The 24859-nt window shown below is 40.1% G+C and overlaps 1 protein-coding gene across 2 annotated transcripts in view; it reads right to left on the reverse strand.

Annotated features, from left to right (window-relative positions):
• Positions 1-17186: 17186 nt before the first annotated feature.
• The window catches only part of tspan18b (tetraspanin 18b), a 68905-nt gene continuing 61232 nt past the window's right edge, over positions 17187-24859 (reverse strand). For both annotated transcript variants that reach the window (XM_039809815.1, XM_039809814.1), the window contains exons 3-9: positions 22259-22354; positions 20961-21155; positions 20607-20681; positions 20381-20479; positions 19948-20124; positions 19060-19143; positions 17187-18181 (exon numbers count right to left, since the gene is read on the reverse strand). In XM_039809815.1, the coding sequence (XP_039665749.1) occupies positions 18134-18181; positions 19060-19143; positions 19948-20124; positions 20381-20479; positions 20607-20681; positions 20961-21155; positions 22259-22354 (774 nt within the window). In that variant the 3' untranslated portion in view covers positions 17187-18133. The remainder of the gene's footprint in view (positions 18182-19059; positions 19144-19947; positions 20125-20380; positions 20480-20606; positions 20682-20960; positions 21156-22258; positions 22355-24859) is intronic.

The following is a 24859-nucleotide window of genomic DNA, read 5'->3' on the forward strand; positions in this document are numbered from 1 at the left end:
AGTACATCACAGCGTACAGAGAGAGGACATTACTGCACACACAGTTCCACACGTTGTTATAATCAATTCATCGTTAGACGTAGGCTCAGCAGAGATGACTCTTGGATTTGTAGCTCGCTCACAGAATCTGTCACATGCCAGAGACTGCAGGCCAAATCAGTGGCTCCAATCGTCCCGAAGAGCACTCCATCACGTTTAGGTAATGTGATGACTTTAGAGCTGGACTGCAGGAATGTGGTGAATATGTCCCGTGATTGCAGGGGTGTCTCTGTGTGTTATCCCGCCGGAATAATCTTGTCACCAGAGCTGGGCTGCAGGCTGAGGCTAGAGACAGACTTCATTAGTCTTTTGGCTGATCTCTCTATGACGGCCGCTGGGCTACATACCGTATCTGCTTTCTTTCCCCAGTAAGGATAATGGCAAGAGAGTCCGTTTCTGCTCCTCATAGCTGGTTGATCATTGTAAGATATGAGTGACCAATCCAGCCCTCTGACTTGAGAGAAGGACTGCAATTAACGACTATTTTCAGTATTGATTAGATTGATTAGTCGATCAATTGCTTGGTCTGTAAAATGCCAGAAAATTTTGGGAAAATTCTCAAAATCAATTAAAGACCCAAACATGACATCCCCACATCTTGTTCTGTTGCCCCAAACCCCCAAAATATTCAGTTTACTATCACATATGATAAAGAAAAGCAGCAAAGTGTAAGTCTGGACCAGAGAAAATTTGCCATTTTTGCTTAAAAATGTATTTAAAATAATTATTAATATAGTTGTTGATTTAATTTTCTGTCTCCATTCAATAAAGGAAAACATTTTGAATTCACTATAGACTTTGTTGGATGTGAGGACTAAATGTCAGACAATTATCTTAAAAATTTCAAGATAAAAGCAGGATGTGGTCACAAAATATATTGCATGACTACATGTGACTGAATTCCTACTTTGTCGAGTTGAGTTTGTCTTCTTGCTGGTCCTCCCTCAGTTAACTCCTTTGCAGCTCCGTCCATGTTGATACTACTGAAATAAAGCAATTGAAATCCATAGTTATAATGTTGTATTGTGTAAATGTGCTTGTACATTTGTTTTGCTTATTTGTCAAATAATGGACCTCCAGAGATAAACCATTGAAGTAATATTGCCAAAAACTGTAAAATTATGTTTTGTGTTATTTTGGACTTTTAAGTTGAAATTTCTTTCTAATTGTCTTATGGCTTTAAGCAGCTTTTTGTATATTAATCAAGTATGTCTACTTTTGATTCTGACTTTATATAATGTACCATTGCAATAAGTTATTGCACTTACAGTGTTGGAGAAGCTTTCTTTTATTTTTGACTTCCACTGGGACAGAGGTCTCTTTGCTAAAGCCAGAGGTGTGTGGTTTTGTGTCCCAACAGTTGAGAACTGTCTCCTAAGTCTGTCTATATTTAGCAGCATGAACAGCATCACATCTGTTAAGGTGCTTTACATTCATTTGTACAGAAGTAACTTGCTGTTTCTGATGATGGTTTTGAAGTGATGTTGAAATAAATTAATCTCCAACAGTTGAATGAGCCTTGAAAACCTACTTTCTTGGTTTCTTACTTTGTCCTACATGATCATACTATTCTTTCAAGTTTTTTAATTTTTTTTTTTTAATAAATGCTTCGTTGCTCTCTCCAGTACAGTGCTTTAAGTTAAAATACAATATATATAAAAATACAATATATGCACCAAATAAAAATAAACTGATTGAAAAAACTATATACAACAAAGATAAGATATGTACAAATATTAAATATAGTGTAAATAGGGAGGGATGCAGGGGAATCGTGGAGGTAACGGACAACATCAGGGGTCTGCCAGGAGCCTATTGTCTGCCAAAGTTGGAACAGTTTTACTCTCATTAATTCATATTTCTGTACTTGTGTTTTTGTCTGGGCTCTTCTCTCTGGTTTGAAGTGGGCAGGGCTTAGGTGGAAAAAGGTGATGTCACTATATTTATACACACCAATCAGGATTTAGCAACATTTGAATCAAAATCTAATGTGTTGTTGGGTTGTTTGGTTTGTCGTCAGTGCTCGAAGTGGGCCGGTACTCACCAGTACGCAGTACCGGCACTTCTACATTTTACTCTTAAGCGTACCTGCACTTTTTCTTGCGTACTGCTACTTCTCGCATGTAGCAGGTACTCTACCACTGACAGAGAAAGCATCAGTGTCAGAGAGATTGACCCTAATGTTACATAAACTACACTACCCAGAGGGCACTATGTGACTTACCTCAGATCTTGACGAATCACATAAAGGCAAGCAGTCGGCCCACCCTATCAGAAGTTCGCTTAGCCACGGATGCTAGTTCAGAAAAGGTGTCTGATGCCTGCAGCCTGACCGTAACAGATTTTTCACTGCTGAAAACCTAGAAACTAAAACAAAGTGTGTCGAGTTTGTAAGTCATTATGTTAGCCTGGCTTCAGAAAGGTACTAAAACAATGCGTGTGCCAGAGCCAGACACATCAACAGAGGTCCAAGTCCAAAGAGAAACATCAGGTACAATTCATGAGCTTAATGAGGATTCTGAAGCTACCAACCTTAATGTTACCTTAGTCAGTGACACCGACGTCAACAATAACGTGAGTGACTGCTGAAATTATGTATTTTTGCTCCATGAACAGCTGGCTCATTTTTAAAGATAACAAACTGGGCTGTCAAGACACACACACACACACACACACACACACACACACACACACAAAATTGTTGTACCAGCAATATCTCCAAGTTTTTTTTTTCACTGTAGAAATCTCAAATGTCATAATGATTTGCCAATGCAAGAGTACCGGCACCTTTTTTTTTTTCACTTCAAGCACTGTTTGTCAGGCCGCTGTCAATCAAATCTGATCAAACCACACCCACACAGTCTTGTGAAGCAGACTATATTATACTTCCTGTATAATAGTCCCTCGATAGTATCTATAAAATGTGACCCATGGCATTCTGGGATTAAATGTGTTCCTGCCATTGACACTGCTTTTTTTGTTCCATTATGTCAATTTGTAGGGCACTATATATAGAGCATACATTTCACACTTACAATTCGGACAATATAGTACACTATATAGTAAATGTTGAGTATATATGGACAGTCTGAGTTTGAGTGTTAAAACCTTAAAAGGAATAGTTCAACATTTTTTTGAACACTACCAAATGTGTCATTTGTGGCACCATACAGTTCAGTTTTTGAAGAGATTAAACAAACAAGACATAATATGTTAATTAGTGTGCCGTAGGCCTAAATGTGCTGGTAGGTGGCTTTTGTTACCTTTGAACAGAGCCATGCTAGCTGTTTCCAGTCTTAATGCTACTGATTGCTGCTTCATATTTAAAAGGCAGATATGAGACTGGTATCAATCTTCTCATGTAACTCTCAACAACAATGCAGATAATTTCCCAAAATGTCAAACACTTTCTTTAATAAAAACAACAGTTTGTCCGCATCTGTAACTTTGATAGTTGCGTTATCATTAGTCAGTAATATTATGCTTAAGAAAAAACTCTGAAACCAAGTTTTTATACACACACACACACACACACACACACACACACACACACACACACACACACACACACACACACACACACACACACACACACACACACACACACACACACACACACACACACACACACACACACACACACACACACACACACGTTTGAAGGTGGATGATATGTGATCCCATTCTTTTCCTTGCATCAGCAGCTTACAGATGGGATGCTCTGCCGAAGACATTAGGCCCAGAGTTAAGCCTAATAGTTTGAATGGGACTTATATACCTCCAGGTGGTCTTTGGCTAACAGTTTAGTTATGGCTGGGGCGAGAGAAAGCGGTCATGCAATACAGTATGCAACATCTTTTCACACAGATGTTCTTTGTTTTCTTTGCAACAAAACAGTCCCCAAAAAAACATTTCTAATCACTTCAAAACATCTTTCCAACACACCAAAAACAATGTCTGTAACCAATCCACCCTTTATTTCAAGCAACAACTTAGGACAACTCTCACATAAGACAAAGGGAAGGCATGGCCAGGCAAAAAAGAAAAAGATAACCTCTGCCAATTCACATATTGCCATCGCTGTGGTCTTTGCCCTACGAAGAATGTTGGAGCTCTCCCATTTCTGCTCGCTTCCAGTAACAGTTGCTGTCTTTTTCACAGTTGCGCAACAGTTTAACTGGAGCACTCTGATCACACGAGAATGGGAAAACTCAAGAGAAGCCTGTTGTCACCCACTAAAGCCTCCAGCTCCAGCTGAGGAACTGGAGATCATCAATAGGACTGCAATGGAACGGTAGAAGAGGACCTGCTTCAGTGCAGGCTTGTAAATGTCAAAAATACTTCTCATGCAATAGCCTTTTCCTCTTTTATGTCCATAATGTTAATAATAAATGGTAATAGCAATAAAACTAACTGAGATAGAACTCTTCAAAAAGAACATTACAATGCACAATGACATTGTAAAACCCTGGTTATATTCTATACATGTCAACTGGTGTAAACAGTGTGGAGTATTGATGATTTGGAGGTGTGTGGCACAGAGAAATGAGCCATATTAGGTTTTAGCAACAGAGACAATACTTGGTGGACAAATTCAGTGAAAAATATAGAATATCACCAGACGTATCTCTTAATAAACCGATGACAAGAAGTGATATATAAATACACTGAGCAAATTAAAAAGGCTTAGGCCCCACTCATGACCCCAATCAGGCCGTCTGACCCAGACTAGGACTGATACAATCAAAGACCCAAATGACAAAACGGGCCACTAGTTAAAGAGACATTCCCCCTGCCTCTACACTCCCCATCTGTCTAAAACACGGGTAGATGCGATAAATAAACACTTGCAGAGAGGAAGAAGAGCAGCCCACTGTGCCCCAAACAGCACTCATTAAATCTAATGGGTCACGCTGCTCCAGCCAGGCTCCACTGACACCCTTAATAGAAGGCTGCATGGTTAAGGGACCATGAAGACCATTAGGGCACTTCAAAGTTCACCCCACTACATTAGGGCCCTGCTGATATGGCATAGAGGGGACAGATCCAATTCCTTATTCACTGCTTTATTTTTCCATTGGTTGGCCTGTCAATCAGCCTGCTCCATAAACAAGTTGATGCTTGAGCTGCTCATTAAAGGCCATCGTTAGCAAGGCCAAAGCTGTAAATCAGCGCTTATATCAGCTTTCAGCAAAAAAAAAAAATTTCTTATAGGTCATATTTTAGAGCCGACACTTTGGCTCAGACTGTTAAATGATCTCTTTGGTTTGAAAATAAAGCTGCTGCTTGTACTGTAAATCAACTTTCTCCACTTACTTTTGGACCAATGAAGGGACTCGTATGAACTGTAGAGGACTGGAGCCAAAAGGAAAGTGACAAGCAGGCAGACCAGTAAAAAAAGACTACTACTAACAGACTCAGACATGTAAATTCACACAAGCCATGTTTTCTACTATGAAAACAACTACTACTGCTACTAAGTCTACCTCACTCAAATTACTTTAGGTGACATGTTGTCGTAAATCAAAAGAGCCAGCAGAAGCTTAATATATTGATGCTGTCCTAAGGGACATAAAAGGCCGAGCAGTCTCCTGCTGAGGTCATAAGTCAGCACTACAGCCCCTCAGCACGGCTTTGTGGAGAGGAGCAGGCGGCTGAAGAGGAAGAACACCACATTCATCACTTTGTCCAGTAAAACGTCCCTCATTACAAGCTGAGAATGCCAGTAAACAGCTCACATTTAGCTAAGCTTTTGACATACATAAGAAACCAATCCTAAACACCTTAAATATAGGCTACCACTGATCTAAAAGTAGTGGTGACTTCTGTTTTTAGAAAGATTTGCCAGCCCAGTAAAGAAGGAAAACAGAAAAACAGCAAGAGACAGGATGGTATTGTCTGAAGCTAATATGTGTTTTGTATGCACATTTTAGGATTTAACTCAGAATGACAGAAATAAATTGAACCCAAAACTGTCTGTCTATTTGAATGTCACCATGTCTCTGCATCACAGGATCTAACAGGTCATTGTGTCTGCAATAGGAGGTAAGTGTAGGAGGAGGACTTGGCTCAGAAGTGAGATCAGAGTGGAGGTTTACTGCGAGAGGAGCATGGATACCTTACTTCCCTCAGCTCCTTCTATAATGGGGTCTCTGGCTCTGGGCCAGACTGTCTTATCTACAACTCAACTCTATTAACCAGATCAGTTTCATCTCTTTTGATGCTCATATAGTGAAGCACATCTGCAGTGTTGTAAATCTGCAAATACAGTGGTCATAACTGATCAAAACGACTTTCATTAAAATATGAGGACTAATTTGTCCTCTCCTTGTGGCTAAAGGACATACTGTTTAAAACCTCTGGGCTGCACAGAGGTGTCAAAAGTATTCACATTCATTACTCAGGTAGAAGTATACTAGGGTTTAAAAAGACTTCTGTAGAAGTTGAAGTATCAACTCAAACTTTTTACTCAAGTAAAAGTGTAAAAGTACTGGTTTCAAAACTACTTAAAGTATAAAAGTAAAAGTAATGTAAGGGAAAAAAATAATATCAATATGCTTTTTCAAATTAGACGGCGAGCTTTGGAAACAATTAGCTCGTGGTACTTGGGTGTGCAGAGCTTGCAGAGCATCTGAAAGGAGTTGTTTTTGCAAAACAAAATTCTTCCAGGTACAGCCAGGGATGTAGATCTTCCTACCAACCTCCTCGCTAGTGCTTGGTTGGGACATTTCGCTAGAGTTCTCTTGAGTTTCTGCCATGAACATCTTCATACTAGGCTACATACATCTGCTAATTCCTTGCTGGAGAGTGACGTGATTTGTGTCATGTGTCAGGTGTGATGGATCGCGTACAAACCAATAGGGTGTCGGAATGGTGTACGTTTATACTTCTCATCCAACCACAATCAAATTCACTCTATCCGGATGGCACGGTTTATCTGGATAGGCACCTTTTTTTGTGTGTTTTTTTTTTAACAATGACATGCCGGAATGAAAACAAGCCGAACTGAAATAGGAGTAACGAGGCTATTTTTAAAATGTAACGAGTAGAAAGAAAGATAATTGCGTGAAAATGTAAGGAGTTAAAGTAAAAAGTCTGCTGTAAAATAATTACTCCAGTAAAGTATAGATACCCAAAATTTCTACTTAAGTAGGTAACAAAGTATTTGTACGTTACTTGACACCTCTGGGCTGCAGACCCGTACTGGACCTCAGGAACATTTGCAACCAAGCTGTGAGGAAACAGAATGGTGCGGCAAAAAGAAAAAGCTAAATAATAATTTTATAACTGCATGAGCCATTATATTTTTGTGGTAATTACCTTGAACTTTAGCCGGGTTGATACCAGACCCTTCTCAGTTATAACTGAGAGTGGGTCTGGGCAAGCTTCATTCACAGCCTATTTCCAAAGGGGCGTCACCAACGGATGCGGCTCAAATGCCTCTGGGCGCATTGGATAGTGCTTCAACCAATCAGACCAACGAGGCACACTCTGCCTGTACTATTTTTGCTCATCACTCTCTTTTGCAACCTCAGCAGCAATACAGATTGTAAGCTACTCAAGTAGGTATGCAAGGTAACCAGTCCATCATAACCACCATTCAACAGTACATTAAATCTTTGGGAGACCACTGTGTGAGTGTTGCTGAGACGTCCCATCTGTATTTTTTTTTTTTTTTAGCAAGTAACCATAATGTTTTCTTTTCCATCTGGTCTCAAGGTTTATTTGTGTTACTACTGTGTCTGCAACAAAGTTGTCAATATGAAAAATCTGCGGTGCAAAAAGAGGCTGGGAACCCCTGGTGTACAATACAACCAACAAGTACTGTTGCAATTATCGGGCACTGTGCAAGCCTAGAATCCAAACTCAGAGCGAGCCCTGAGTGAGTCGATCAGCGCAAGCATCTTCTTATGTTTGAGAAGGTATTAGCTTGCTTTGTTAATTTGTGGTCGGTCACCAGCTTCTCCTCCATTTTCCCATCAGCTGACCACCAAACAGAAAATGCCCTGCCAGCTGCCTGACAGGCATCACTGTGGTCTGTAACCATGGAGACAGCTTCACGATGGCTCACATCATTCACTGACTCCCACTAATAAAACTCCAGTTTATTAGAATGTGGAAATGTCTAGTGTGGCTTTTTGACATGCTAACATAAATAGAGAGGGAAAGGATTTAAAGTGGCACTGACACATGGGTGGAGGTTTGGGTAGGCTGAGGTGAACGGCGTGGCTCTAACCACTGGCTTAGTGGGTTAAATCAGCACTCGAGTATTGTTGTAGAGCAGCAGCACTGTTAAAAGTAACAGGCAAATATAAAAGTGCATATTTGCAGAAGCATTACGTATAAAGATGAGATTGGTTAAGTTTATAAAAGCAGTTTTCTTTTTGTATTTACAAGACGCAGCTGGTAAAATATAAATAATATGACTGATAAAACATGCTTCAACTGTCAGCTGGCATGCTGTAGCAATGAAGTGACTCACTCTGTTGATTCTTCTAGTTATTTCTGTGCTTGTGTGCAGCCCTTTAAAAATTGAAGTCACACACTGAAATTGGCAGCCTGTTTACCGATTCCCTCCTAACACTCTTCAAGTTTGTTATCAGATTGTGTTTCTAACCTCCTCAACCTCTTTGCTCAAGATCAGCATTTTGTCTCTCCTCTCTGCAATATGCTTCCAATTATGAATCTTGTGAATATGGGGGCGGTGAAGCATCCTTCTGATTTATTGTGCACTCAAGACCAGCCTTGTTCAGTGCATTTGCACATGAAGCCCTCCTGCTGCAGAGCTCAAAGGTCAGACATACACAACAGTTGACCTCTCGCGGACTCATGTGCAACGGGTCACTCTGGACCTGATTGACAGGCAGATGACGGCTCAACAGCGAAGGCCACAGGGTGAGAAAATGTGGCGTGCAATGAGGAGCTAAGCGCTGCATTAGCCTCCAGCTGTGAGGAAACTTTGTAACACAGAAACACAGGGGGAACAGAGAAAGTGGAAAAAAACTAAGAGATAACTAATGAGGAAAAATGAAGAGGCCTCATACAGTCACTATCACTCGGCTGATGGCTGGCCGCAAACCATTTCTCTTCTCCTTTGTAACCATAGAACACTTTGTGGTCTTCTCACATGGAATAGCTTGGGCTAGCTATTTGTAGTCATTATCTAAAACCAAGTCCTGTGGACTGAAAACACATGCTCCACAAGTGAGTCACAGAGCACAAGAAATCTCTCAAGACAGTCGTGATGCTCGGCCTGAGAAACGTCCCATCCCTACAGACTCATTTCCTGGCCTTTCCAGCTCACTTCCTGTTTCATGCAGGATCATGGGCACCACACTGTGCGTCACAAAGGCTGCCCTGTTGAGTCTGAGGCCACTGGTTCTGTGGGACAATTCAGTCGTTCTATACCACTACAGCAAGGCTGTTAATGTGGGCTGCAGCATTATTTGGTTTACTGTGTATTTTTTCATATTCTCACATTTTCACAATGGGTTTTGTGGTCACATCGCAGCAGATGTGAATCATCTGCCCCCGGTATGGCTTGTGTTGAACGGTCCTCAGGGGCTTCTCTGGGCCCTTCAACTCCCCACCGGACCTAACACCTTTCACACTGGATAAACACAACACAAAAGGAGAAACGTAAGTTTTATGTTAGAGGGTGGGTTATTACATGCAGGAAAAAGGACTCTCTAATTCCCCTGGGAGTCTAACCACTCATAAATCATCAAGCAATGAAAGTTTCCTCTCCAAACAGGGGGCTAAAACAAACTGAACGTGGAGCCCCTCAGCCCCATCCCTCACTCTCTTCTCCCTTCTTGCTGGTAGGAATTTTTATGAGGAAAGAAGAGATATAGTGGCGCAAGACTACACTCGAGCAAAGAGGTAAATACTACAACATCAATCTTCTGCAGTGACCCCAAACTACAAAAAAACTAAACATTATTTTAAGGGCTTTTACAAAAGTTCCTCAAATGGCAGTAGGAAGACTACAAATCCTACCCATGTAACTGGTAATGTGATGACAACAAAGGAGCGTTCTTGACTGTTCAGTTTCTGCTCTTCCGCTAAGATCTGTTACTATGGTGGGGATCTGAAAGCTTTTGCAAGGATGTGGCTGGTGGCCACAATTAAGATGGAAAATGCTGACATAATCAAATACGCTCTGAGATAAGTTTTACCACAAACTGTCAATTCATGTAAACAAATTCAGAGCAGAATAAATCCTTTATTTTGGTATTCTTCGGTAAAATGACAGCAGCCTTTAATGTGTATGATATAAAAAAACGGAAGAAAAATGTCACAGTATGTCAACACACTGGTTGATTTTTGCCAGCTTTTGAAATTCAACTGCTTTTCCATTTGATTTTTACGGGTCTAAATTTAATTCATGCATCGTTATCCCAGAGGTAGAAGCAAGGATTATTACAAAATAGCTGTTACAGTATGCGCCTGCAATGATGCCACCAGGAGGGTTGCACACCTCAGGCTTGTGTTAATACCACTTGTATGTGATGTGAGTGGAGTATGCTGGAGAGAGAAAACTAAAAGGATCAGGAGCTCCTCATGCTGACCACCAGTAACACTTAGCAGCTGTTAAATACTCCTGATCCTGACCTGAACCAGTGCAGACACTTCAAATGGGAGGGAAGAGATGGTGGGGTGGGGGCGCTCTGACACCGACTGCTACTGGTGCTTACTTTCTGATCAGCAGATCAAACACAAAATGTGCCTAAAATACCAAAGCCACACTGTTTTAATTTGAGGGTCTGGCCTTATATTCATGTCAAATTTGCTTCAGTCAACACTTGGAGTTTTGTAGGATCAAAATTTCCAACCTCTTGAGATTGCAGCTAATGTTTACAGAGGCAGTGAAAGGGCACCATGGAACAAATGCATACAGATGGTGTTAAATCATTTTTGTGTGTAGCAAATAGTAACATTCATTTCTCATTTTAACCTGGAAAAATTATGACGGCATTTGAGTTTTTAATACTAGAAAAATCTATACATATGACTACCTACATATTAAATAATGAATGAAAACTTGCTAAAATCCTCATGTAGACGTCACAAACAGTCGCTATACAAAGGCCCCTTCTTGTTGATGCTTAGAAGAAAATGTACATTTACAAGCAGTTGATGGAGGAGTAGTAGGAATGCTATCGCCCTCATGTGGTGAATTATAGGATTGTGAGCTACTGAACACAATCCAAACTGGGCTGAAGTCATCATCCATCGTTAAACATTTTACAGACATCTGGGGGAGGTACACTTTAAGATAAGCTTAACATTTCAAGCAAAATTATTCATAAGAAGTAAGAACATCAGGAGTGTTTTCCATCCTCGATGAGCAGATAATAGATATAATCTTAAAGTGAAAAACTAATAAATACGAGCCAGACTGAAGACACTGATAAAAGTTATTGTAAGTTTTTGAAAAGTTGAAAACAATATATAGTTTTGTGCGATGCTGTACAGATTTTTGAATTTATGATTCAGTTTGGTTTCGATTTACTTAACACCACCACTGGTTACTGTTTTGTGGCCATTATTGATTGCCCTCGGCGTATATGGCACATGAAACAGAGCTGCAAATTTCTCTTTTTATTTGAGGTGACTGTAATGAGCTCCAGTATATGGTAATGAGGCAGAGAAACTAAAAGAAGTCAGCTGGACGTTGTTCGGTTTACTTTGAGCTTAACAAGTATTCATACATCAGCAAAAAAGTGTGTTTCGTAATAAGCCTGTTAGGAAAATTGTAATCACATGTTCTGTTGTGTAGAAAACTTTAGTCAGTTTTACTATTATAGAACAACAAACATATGAATAAGATCCCAGAGAAAGACAATGTAATAAACACACAATATTGACGAGTCTGCTTTGAAAGTACAGTTATATTGTGTTAAAGGAAGTAAAATTATTTTTGAATTCAATTAAGTTTGCAAAACATGCACTGCCATATAATACAAAAAGAAACACTGGGTATCTCTGCATTTTATTTAACAGAATATTAACTGTGTTTACAGTCATGTAAAGTCATACTAGATAAATAAGTTACTTAAGTCTGGTCTTAAATGCAAATCATATGTTTTCTGGGTTTGTTAGAGAAAGTGCAAGAGACGTTTGTCCATCATATTTTCATTAACACTCTCGTCTACCAGAAGCTACAGTCTGGGTCAAAACAACAAGTTTAAGTTCTTTAGAAAAAAGGTAGAAGGAATAAGAGCTCCCTGATATGTACAACCTATGACAGTTAAAAAAAAAAAAAAAAGATTAATTATTAATAAGCCTAAAATGTTAGCCAGTCAGTGCCAGGTCAGGCTATCCCAGAAATATAAGCAGTGTTTCTATTCAGCAGTCACCTAACCTGCTGGCAAAAAACACAGCTAACATGTGGGTTGTGAACAATGTTGCGGATGAAACAATTATTGGAAAGACATATTCCAGATCCCAGTTACTTTTTCTTCTGCTATTCTTTCACTCATCAGTGCTGAGCAGCACCTTGAAGCTGTAGCTATCTCTGCTATTTTTTTTAGTTTGAAAAGAGTCCCAATTTACCCAGAATGCATAGCATACAAGTCCTATTTAGAGGATAGCCAAATTAGACAGCTTTTTGCAAATGCAACTCAATGTGTGCCATTGAGAAACCAACTGAGAACTGAATAAAATTGAACATGGAAAGAACACCTACAGATAGATGAGTAAAACAAGCTCCAAAAGAACAGTGTGAGGGAGGTGAGGAAAAACATGGCAAAAATCTGCCAGCAGCCAGGACAAATGATGGAGGGCAACCAGGAAAGAGTGAATGAGTAACACCTGTTTTGCAGTCAGGCCTGCAATAGCATAGGACAATAATTAATTCATTATTTAGTCTACAGAATGTCAGAAATAGATGGATATTTAATTTTCAAGGTTACCTTGCTTGCAGTACATTCTGACAGAATGAGCAGAAAATCCCCACTAATGAAAAGCCAAAACCTGTGAAAGTATGGCATTTTTTTCTCAAACAACTTACAATCAATCATTTTTGAAAATCCCAGGCATCTATTGACTAATCGTATTGAGGTCTTGCTATTTTCTTTTTATCTGCTTCACAAGGCTAGATCACTATATCTGATAGGCCTATAGGAATCATACAAGTGTTCATGGCTGCTTTTAGTTGCTGTGAGATTATGCATATTTGTGTATCTTAATGAGGCTCAATCTGTCAATATTTAGACTATAATGCAAATGTTGGTTTTTCATACTTGTTAGTCAAGATAAGCAAATAGCTTTCACTGGTTATTTATCAATTGCTTCATGAATTAAATCATGACTTAAGTGTGAACTATGGAGTTGACTGAGTTAATGCTAATGTTAATATTTAGTCAATAGTTACATCCCATATACATACATACATACATACATACATACATACATACATACATACATACATACATACATACATACATATATATATATATATATATACATATATATATACATACATATATATACATATACATACATACATACATACATACATACATATATATATATATATATATATATATATATATATATATATATAATATTCAAATCCAGACGTTACGTAGTGATGAGGTCACGCAGAGCCAGGGCCAAGCTAACGTTAACCAAGATACACCAAAACAGAGCTAGATGTAGAGTGAGTGAACATTGTACTTACATTCATCCGGTGGCCAGAAACATGACTCCAGGTGAATATTTATGTTGTGCTCCGTGTGCACTGAATGTGAATATAACATAAGCACGTGCACACTAAGATGTTTGTAACAACTCTGACGGAGGTGACGACTGCAACATCCATCTTGTTTTGACGTTTTTCTGCCTCCTAGTGGCCAAAGATCAATCAGCTTTAAATTAATATGTGGATTTCGGATTTGTTCACCCATGCTGGTTACACATTTGGAGTAAGTGAATAAACTTTGCACTTTTAGCTGCACAAAAATAAAGACTTAATTTTAAGCAAATTCGCCATTTTGTCCCTAGGCTATTTCGGAGCCAAGAGCATTGCAGCAATCAGTCACACCTGCTGGCACCTGATTAGAGCCAGTGCTGACAAATACAAAATAAAAAAACTGATGAGGGAAGGGTTGTTAGACCACAGGGTCTAGACCATAGACTGTATATTAACAGTCTATGGTCTAGACTAGCGCCCTTTATATAGAGAGTGTGGCCAACTCAAATCATGGGCGCCATATTACCAACGTCAGGGGCCAGTTGTTCAAAGGTAATCTGATCGAATTTTGGTTATCGGATTGGATCAAATCTTGAAAATGGGTTGTTCAAAAGGGAATGAAGGATTCTGAAATCCGATTAGATTACGGAATCCAATCCTAGTTTTAATCTGGATCAAACCTTCAGTTTGTGTTGTTCAAAACTTGTCAGTAGGATTTGGATAACTTTGATCCAAAAAAACAGGATTATCCTGATCCCAACAGGGGGTAGGATTTCACGGTGGATTCCAGGAAGAAAATGTAGTAAAACTTTAAAATTGGTCAAATAATACATTTGTATCATGTAGTGTGTATACTTTTATTTATATTTTGCACTTGACTTGTGTAACCATTGTAACAGTGATAAAGTAGATGAAGTAGACATAGGCTACCAATTAAGCTATTCAGTATAGTAAAGTAAAAATAAAATAAAAATAGAAATGATCTTGTCCCCATGTCCAAACTAGAAACTGAAAGAGCAGAAGCACAGATACTCCTGGCAGAGGAACAAATCAAGCTGACCAAACTGCAGCAAACCAAAGCCAAACTTCAGATCCGCCTCCTAAAAGCAGGGCTTGGAGATGCTGCTCTCTCCTCCTCAGATGAAGAAGAACCCTGAACATTCTTTATTTTGTTAACTATTGGACCTTTTGTTTTGTTTTTAAGACGTTTTCAAAATATCCACAATATATTTGTTAATGTATATTTGTTTTTATTTGTTGTAACTCCGATGAGGGGTAGTGGATGTTTATGTTATTTTTGTGTTTTGTCTCAAAATAAAAAACACTTACAGTGACCCCATGTGGCTCTCCTACCTGTTCTTTACATAGCTGGTAGCCCACATTGTGACATGTTGTCCTATTTAGAGCACTGGTAATCCGGATTTGGTTATCTTGAAAACTGTCTATCTGGATAAGGGTGATCCAATCCAATGTTGCTTTGAAAAACCGGCATAAAAGTAAGACGGATTACCTGATCCTGGATAGCAAAAAATGGGATTTCCAAATTCGGATAATTTTGATCCAGATTAAATGTTTTGAACAACTGGCCCCAGATGACATTACTGTGTACCCTATGGGGCGAATATGCTATCTTGAAATAAATCGCTTATTTTCACCATAAACAGTAGGCTACATGTTATTATCAACGTTTGTCAATGTGTAAAAGGCCCTTACAGAAAGATTCCAGTGTATATTTACCTTCTATATCGTAAATGGGCCTCAAAAATGCCCATTGTAGTGAGTGACCACGTCGCCTAATAAGTCTCTGAGCAGGGTTTACCTTTCTAATGTCCGCTAACATACAGGCTAACTATAGCTAGCTTTGTGTGCAACGTAATAAAAACCCACCCATCTCAGGAGGAGCGAAGCTCAATATTTCATTCAATAAAATTATGGTACAAAAGGAGCACTAACGCCACAGGTCTTATGTTGACAACGTGGATGCAGATATAGGAAACTCCGAAGGTAGTCGTAATATTTACCTAGCAAGCTAGGCTAACGCTGTTGCGCTAATGTTAGCAAATGTCGGTGTAGCGTTAGCTAGCTGTCTAAACTTGTGAAAAGCCCAACAACATCCCCGTCCAAGCTGTGTTTCACTTTCCCTCCAATATTATTATGAACATAATAAAGACACCTGGACTCGGTCAAGATCAAAAGCCATATGACTATGGCAAGATCACAAGCATAGGTACATAGAGTGCTAGCGAAAAAGCTAACGCTAGCATAAGGCTAACTTCAAACTTTATTCATTTCTAAAGCAGTGTTAGAACTTTTTTTACACATTAACGATGGTATTACTATATTTATCCTATGTAATTTGTTATATCGAAGAGAGAAATTGACATTTACCGCTCCCATACTTCTCACCTTTTTGCTTCACGGGGGGGGGGGGACTTGTGAAATCTTTTGCCGCTTCCCTGTCTTTCATTGCAGCCATTTAAATAACTTAGACCACCATTCCCTGCACTATGTCAATGGGAATCAGATGAATGTTGGTATCAAACATGGAGTCCACGAAACACGTGACCACCTCGGAACCAATCGCGTAACGGGATAGCTCAGAACATTCGATTCCCTAGTTGGCCACACTCTCTATATAAAGGGCGCTAGTCTAGACTCTATGTATTTACTTTTCCTCCCTAGTGTTTTTCTCACTTATCAAAATGTCTGTGAAAATTTCAGAAGGCACAAGTAGGCCTACCTGCTGTAGTGAACAAAGTCAGACCTGGAGCTCAGTGTCAAATATGTTTTTTTCAGTTTAGAGAGTGTTAGGCTACTCTACACCGTTAGTGCAACTTAAGATCTAAAAGATTTGTAGGCTAACCAACAATCGATGATGTCTATAATCTTATTTATTTGTTAGATATAGAGAAAGTGTGTCTTTTGTGAAACCACTCCATGTTTTGAACAATAAGGGGCATATTTTCTTTGCAAACTGTTACTGCATCATATTATGTTCTGGTATATCCACACAGGATGTAGCCTACCTTATTGGTTTTTAGGCCTATGTTCACACATCATAGATTTTTCTTGCAGGAAAAAATATCAATACACTAATGCATTTGAGTTCAAATTGAGTTCAATATCACAATAACACCAAGAACCATTTGTGGACCATAACCACATTTTAACATGCTTTGGCTTATATTTCAAATGTCAAAAAGGTGCAGCAGAGATTAATTATTTGTTATTTTTCGAACAATACAAAATAGCATGGCTTTTGTCTCTAATAATAAAATCAGGCTGAAAAAAACATGAATTCTTGCAGAAACCTTCTATGATGTAGTGTTTCCATCAAACTAGGATACATTATGAGGATTATTTGCAGAACACTACACAAGGTTAATTCTTATAAATATGATCTGGAATTGTGCAATCATAAGAACAAAACAAAACACAAAAACACAAGTCATTTAGAATGCCATTTATGTCACTGACTTTTCAAGAATCTAATACAAATGCATACACATACATTTCACCACCTAAAACCACATTATAACCACTACTGCAATAAACATCACCATACAAATAGAAAAAAATCAGAGGTTGGCTTTAAAGCTTGGGAGGGGTCATGAAGAGCCACACGCACATGCTCACAACCTAGTTCATACACATTCAAAAACAGCATCCAGTACACACACACACACACACACACACACACACACACACACACACACACACACACACACACACACACACACACACACACACACACACACACACACACACACACACACACACACACACACACACACACACACACACAATAATACAGCAGAAGAGTGGCTGTAAAAAAGGCGTACGGTGGGAGGGAGTGTTACACTATACAGTATGAGCAGGAAAAAGGTAACAGCCAAAGTGTATATAAAACACTTCTTTTTTTCTCTCTTTTTTTTTACAGTTAAGCCAACTTTACTTAATATAAATAGTCTTCATCCAAAAGTCAGTGCAGTGCCTTCTGCTCAGGCTTCACCTGGTCCTCATGCCTGGTCCACTTTCACCAGTCTGTGCTAGACCTGGTCCAAAAAATTACTGTTTCCACTTTACACACAATTCTTTTTACATCAGTTTTGTCTCTGATCTCCCACTTTCTCTATGGTTTGTGTGTGTGTGTGTGCGAGTGTGTGTGTGTGTGTGTGTGTGTGTGTGTGTGTGTATGTGTGTGTGTGCGCACACGTGTTGTTTTTTTGCCACCCAGTACCTCAAAAGTCCAGCTGTGAAGTACAAGAGTTTGAGAGTTTGTTTTTCTACCAATTAGCCAATAGAAAAAGAGATCAACAAATTTACAAGTGTCCATTTTGTTCTTTTCTTCTAAATTCCCTTTTTTCTTAAAAGAAGTTCACAGATGGAGCAGCTCTATTGGATTCCCCTAAAGAGACACATTGCAAAGACCATGGCAAAGAGCTGAGGAAAGGAAGAAAAAAAGAAATGATTAGCACACGGAAAAAAGACATAGGGTTATTTTTACAGAATTATGACAAGCATGTGGAACCTGAACAGCAGTGTATTACTACTACTCTGGATTGCCATTTTATTTACAATTGGTTACTCCCATTTCTCAATACGAACTTCCTTCTTTACACAACAACAGTCAATGCGGACTAAACTACATTTCCATTGCTTTGACACAAAATGCATTCAATGACCACATTTTTCAAACTTCATGTTTTGTTTTCTCACTCAAACTCAACCACCACCAAAACACTGTATCTCTCTATTTATGGTCAAATAACTAACTACTGTAAATTAGACTGCAGCATCTGACACAAACATGAACCACTAATTGGGCCATACAAATACTACCTACTGAGGTGCCATTCAATTTATTATAATGAAATCTTGGTTTATGCACAGTTAGACAACATTCAAAAATAAATAAATAAAAGCTACTTTAAAAGGGAGTAGTGATACATATTCTAATGCTATTGGTTGTTACTGTTGTTATAAGTCATTGTTTTTTTTTGTTTGTTTTGGCTTCATTAGTGCATTGTGGTTGTGAGATTAACTGTTGTGTTGAGCTGCATGTTGGTAAAGAGAACATTGTAAAGAAAAAGTGAACTCGGTACAGACTGAGACATGTGCGCAACCATTTGTAAAGTCTAATCTATGTTCCTGTAGCACCAAGTCCCACCACTAGATGGAGATATTGCCATACAAAGAGATTTCAAACACATCCAGACAAATATCCTCAGCTTAATGCAGAATTGAATATTCACATTACTGGAGAGACAAAGAAAGTGCTGCTTATGTGATGATTTCACTAAGATGAAAAACCTTCATACCTCAATGGTCAGCACCACAATGGCCAGCGCTCCAGCCACATAGATGTACAGTTCAAAGTAGTCAACTACTGCAGAGTAACAGCCCTGTGGACACACAAAGACATGATGCTCAGCAGATAATCAATTGGCTATACATTTGCAGAATTACAGAGACAATTAAACTAACATCACAGCTTCAATCGAGTCAGGCTCTGAACAAAGGCTTAGTTGAATGAGTGGAAAGCAGGGCCTCCAGCCTCACTGCCTTTTAATGAGGGCTCTTTGTGTGAATTAACAGAGAGAGAGAGACATTGTGTACATCTCACATTGTTCTAGTGGTTTGAAAAATAACAGGTGGAGAGTGTGGTGAAAACCTTTTCCCATCAGCTTTTACTGTAATTACATTTCACTCCAAGGCTTTCTTTACACACATGGAAGCAGAGATGTGGGTGTACATGTGTGCAACTGTGAAACAGACCTAATTTTCACATATTCATACACTATTATACTTATTATTATATATTATACTTTTGCACACATGTATGCTCCAACAAATTAGCAGACAATATAAAAGACGCGACGCGCACAAGACGCACGCATCGCAGCACGCACGCCACGCCTACCGCACACGCATGCACGCCACACACACACACACACACACACACACACACACACACACACACACACACACACACACACACACACACACACAGGTATCTCCACACAGATAGAAAGATGGCCTCCCATGACATCCAAAAGTACTAATCAGCCATGGAGGAGTCAGAATGTCCCTGGATGTCACCCCTCAGCTGTCTCCTGCTCTAATTAGGCCTGGAGGTGGTTTGGAAGGAGGGAGAAAGAGAGAGGGCAAGGGAGAGAGAGGATGTCGTGGTAAATCTCAGAAGTTACCTTGTTATTGCGGAACATCATATTGCCTGTTAAGCACTGCTCCTGGCCGATATAGGCCAACTCCCCGGTTTGACTGGAACGCTGGCAGCAGGCTTCTGGCACCATATGATTTTGGTTGATCAGCCTGAACCGGCTGTCCTTAAAGTCCTCTGGGCTGTTCACTCCGCAGCAGTCAAACTGTTGGGAGGAGAGGAGAGAATAGGAGAAGAAAGCCTTATTTCTGAGTGCCTATTTGTGCACTGGCCTGTGGTCCACTGTATGCGAGCACCAATCCAGCATGAATATTGACCTAAATGTCTAGGATTTTATCTATAAAATATAGCCCATGACGCCAGGCTGCAAACCTTCCTGTCTCCACAGACTGTTGGTGAAAGCAATGAGTTGGTAAAAGCTACAGTATGTAAGCTCTTTGCCATGTGTGCTGTGGCCTTACTGTAGTCATGATGGCATTCCATGTGGAGGTGAAGACGTCAGTGTTGTTGTAGCCCTGATAGTGTCTCTTTAGCTCCTTGGTGAAGTACTCTCTGGTCAGCTAAAAAAAACAGAAGCCAGCGAGACAAAATGTTAGTGTCATCACATGGATGATATCTGTTTCTATCACATCAACAAAGATCACTGGACACCAGTGTGCCGATGAGGGAAATACTGAGGCAACTTACATGCTCCCGAAATATGAAGGCCAGGATGGCAGCAGCCAGCTCTGCTAAGAAGATGAGGAGGATGAGCATGAAGAACTGCAATAAGACAAAAAGAAATATGAGCGAGTGAGAGAGAGAGTACAAGAAGGTGGATGAGTGGCAGAAAAAGTGCATGTCAGTCACATTCTGGCTGTGCTTGCTTCACTCAGCATTAACTATGAATGAGGCTTGAGGCACTAAGGCAAATAAAAGAGCATTTTGCTCTTTTGGCTTTTGGTTTCAAGCATGACAGTCTGACAAAAAGAAAAATCAACACATATGCACACAAACAAGATCAGTAACAGTACAACATTTTAAATTTGTCAGCCAACTTACAAAGAGGAGCAGACACTTGTTTTCGCGGATGGCTCCACAGCAGCCAAGGAAGCCCAGAAGGAAGAGCATGCCTCCCATGCCCAGGACGATGTAGACACCAGTGAATAGCAGCGGGTTGGCTGCTACAATTTCCCTGAATCCTGTGGGGTCCACCAGTACCCACACTCCCACTCCCAGGAGGAAAGAGCCCCCCAGCTGATGAAGAAAAAGGAAAGAAGACGCTAGTTTGACAAAACGGAAATTGGCTGCATTTTAAAAATTAATAGGAACTCAGAGGATAGCTCGGTATCCCCAGTAGCACACAAAACATTCAACAAGATGTCATATAATAGAAAATAGTTTTGTACTTTGACAGGTTTGGGTGAGAGTTGAGGACAGATAAAAGGCTGGGTATCTACAGAGCCATAATGCCTTTGTGGGGGGTGGGTGGAGATATCTACCCTGCTTCAACTAACCCCCTAACCTGCTAAAGAAATACACAGCACTGCAGCCTCCATCCTCTTCCATTCTCCCTTTCACTAAAACCCTATCTGCAGCCACCGTGGGGTGACTCATGTGATTAAGAAAAGAAGGTATTGAGGTAGGGGGTGGAAGAGATATGAGCCTTACACACTTCTACCATAATCCCCTTCTTCCTGTCACAGGGAGAGACTTGGGCTTCTGCAAATGAACGTCTCTTCTTGGCAGAGGTTATGGTATGAGGAGAGGAGGTAGCCATTTTGAAAGCTCATTGGGCTTGAAAAATGCTGTTGTGTTACATGCATGTGAAATGGTCACAGAGAGAGAGAGAGAAACAAAAAGATGTCAGTGAAAAACTGTTTTTTATTGAGTGATTCAAACAGTCAAGTTCATTCTTTGCTCTGCTGGTTGCATTATTACCCCGGCCTTGAACAACCGCGTCTCAGTAGAGTCTCTAAATGGTTTGGTTGCGCTTAATAAAGCAGAAAAAGAGACAAACCTTTCTTACTCAGCCCCCCTCAGCCCCCCCCTCCCCTTCCCTTTACAGGCTCAGACTAACAGGATTATTTTTGATTGTCTGATCAAGACTGATAAACTCAGGTGCCAGTCACAAACTCTTCATGGCACAGTGTGCCTCAGATGTGTGTCAGCACACTGAAATCTAATCAAAAGAGAATTTGATAGAATCAAGATTGCCTCTGTCTAATGAAATGCAAATGTGGCTCCATTAGTCAGGTGGGCAGGGGGCAGCCAGAAGCCCATCTCAAATCATTAGATTGACACTAACTTCAGAGCTAGCCAGATTAGGGTCTTTGAGAAAGAGATGAAAAAATACTTACAAAGATGAGGAAATTGAAGACAAACATGAGGTACTTGATGCAGCTGAGACAGTCCCCCTCCATGGTTGTCCCCCGTGCTGAAGCCTCTCCCTGCCCCTGAAAAAAAAAACATCAACATAAACAATAAACATTAAAACGTGCCACTTAATGGATCCTCTAAAATGCTCACAGTATTCCCGTTCTCCTGCACTCTGGGTAGGCATTTAGATGAATCTGCCAAGAAAATAATACTCTGCTCACATTTTTAATGAGTTCTGCCACTCAAACACACAATACACACTTACAGGCCTGTCCTTGTACTATCCCCTCAGGTGCACGGTACCTCGGTAGTCTCTCAGCAATCCCTAAGTAACTACAAGTTGGGGCTACACAATGTCATCCCAACCTGACACAACTCATCTCACCACACACTGTGACAACTTATGTTATTTTTAAAACACGCTTTCACAGTCAGGTGGCCTAATTCCATATCAGCACTTCCTATCTCTGGACAGATGGGGTCCCTAGGTTCAGTGTGACTCCAGGGGCTGTCTATCTCAGAACATTTTAAGGATATGAATTCTGACTGGGGCTCCATGCGTATTAACTGACAACGTATGGCCTTTACCATGGAGCTTCTTCTACTTAATGTAATGAGAGGAAGGATCCCTGTGCTCCCATCAGCCAAACCCTCTATCTTACATAAACACACTTTCCCTGATGAGGGCCCGTCCCGGAGGCACTCCTGGTTAATGAACAACACCTCTCCTGCATTAGGAGACAACGTGGGTGCCTCCTTATCAATGACCCTGTATACCTATATATATCTGATGCACCACAAAGCCTTCATTGAAGCCTGTGTTTAACCTACCAAGCTAGAAATGAAGATGTTCCCCTCAGGGAGGATATGAATTGTCTAAGGAATCATCTCCACATAATCTACAAAAGCTGAAGTAGAAAGAATCTGTGGGGCAGTTATAATTGCAGTCTCAGTAAAAGAAGAAAATTAATTATTTAGCAGAAATGAACCGGCACGCTTTGCTTTGTAGTTGTGATTATTAATTTTCCCTCCCATAGTGATAGCCAGGATTGAGTAATAAGCAGATTAAAAAGCAACTTACAAGAGGAATTGTAAATAGGTTTACACAACTGGGGCAGCTAGACACCTCTAATTGAAAACAAAAAAAGTTGCAAACAAATGCCTCTTTTTCACTTCTTTTGTCTGTACTTTGTAGTAGGTTTGTCAATGCCTGATGTGCTGTGAAATGACTCCTCTGGGTGATCTCTCTGCTTCTCTGAGGCAGCGGTGAAGCTTGGGTTATGATCGATGCCAGCTTTGATTCCTGTCCATCTTTGAAAGGGCTCTGCTGTCGCTCAAAAGGAATTCAGCCTTGACCCTTTCACCTCTTTCCAACACAGAAATTGACATTTCCAGGTGAAATAAACCATAATCTCCCCCAAACCACTGTCTTTAACAATAACTGCTCAATTGCTTGCTGCAAATTATTATTTCACACAGAAGTATGACAATTGTGCGAATAAGAAAGTCATGACCCATATCTTTTTTTGTCTGATTTTCTTTTATTGTGGTGTGATTGCACTGGTTTGTTTTTCCTCCAGCTTCTAATTTCAATGTGCAATGAGCTACCGGGTAAGATTTTTTGTCTCATTGTTGGCTTATGTAAATTGCAGTGACAATAAAATTGAACAATACTAAATATGTGAAGGCAGTTTTTGTCTGCTGTGGGAGTGAACTAACATAGAATGAGAACATTTCCTCCACTCACCAGCCTGAGGGCTTTTTTTTCCCTCTCCTTCCTTCCCCAGACTTAGGGAAATTGATTTAGAGCTATGGTTTAACACCTCCTCTAAATCATAATGATATGCTTAGGTATTGATCACCCCCCTAGTGGTACTCTGAGAGCAACCAATAGCCTTATTGCCCGAGATGGGTTTTAATTAAACACCCCCCACCCCTTTACTAAGCCCCACTGAAAGGCCTAATGAGGGCACAGGAGGTCTTAATTGAGATTTGCATACATTACAGTCTCACAGAAAGAAAGCATTAGAAAATTCTCATCCCTCCACTGTTAGTCCTGGGCCCCTATGATGAGTGCAAACTGTATTTATTGGAGCAGGGGATGAAGAGGTGGGACAAGGAGGGGGAGGAATGGGAGAAAAGGGTCGGATGGAAAAACTCTCAGGGCTCAGCTCACATCTCATTCTCCAAACAAAATGTCTGATTTCTCTTCCAGCTTCACCCTTTTGCTCTTCGCTCCCATTTCAGATCTGGAGCCAATTTTCTTTTCTGCATTAAAATGCATTGGATGCTTAAGAATGAAGTGGACTATATGGACCTAGTCAGGCTCCAAATAACAAGCCTATGGTGCAAACCAGCAAAGTATAAATCAAACTGCCACAGAGACCCTGGAGAAAGTGCAGAGTAAACAAACTGGTATATTCCCATGACTCCCATGGGATCGCAGGTCCTCATCGATCACAGCCCAGCTGTAGTGATCAGACCACTAAGTCTCTCTGAATATTCTGCAGAGTACATTACGTAGACAAGGTAGACAAAACATGGTTCACACCCCAGGAGCTGCAGCCTTACAACAACATCGA

Source organism: Perca fluviatilis, chromosome 8, assembly GCF_010015445.1.
Source record: "Perca fluviatilis chromosome 8, GENO_Pfluv_1.0, whole genome shotgun sequence".
Lineage (NCBI taxonomy): Eukaryota > Metazoa > Chordata > Actinopteri > Perciformes > Percidae > Perca > Perca fluviatilis.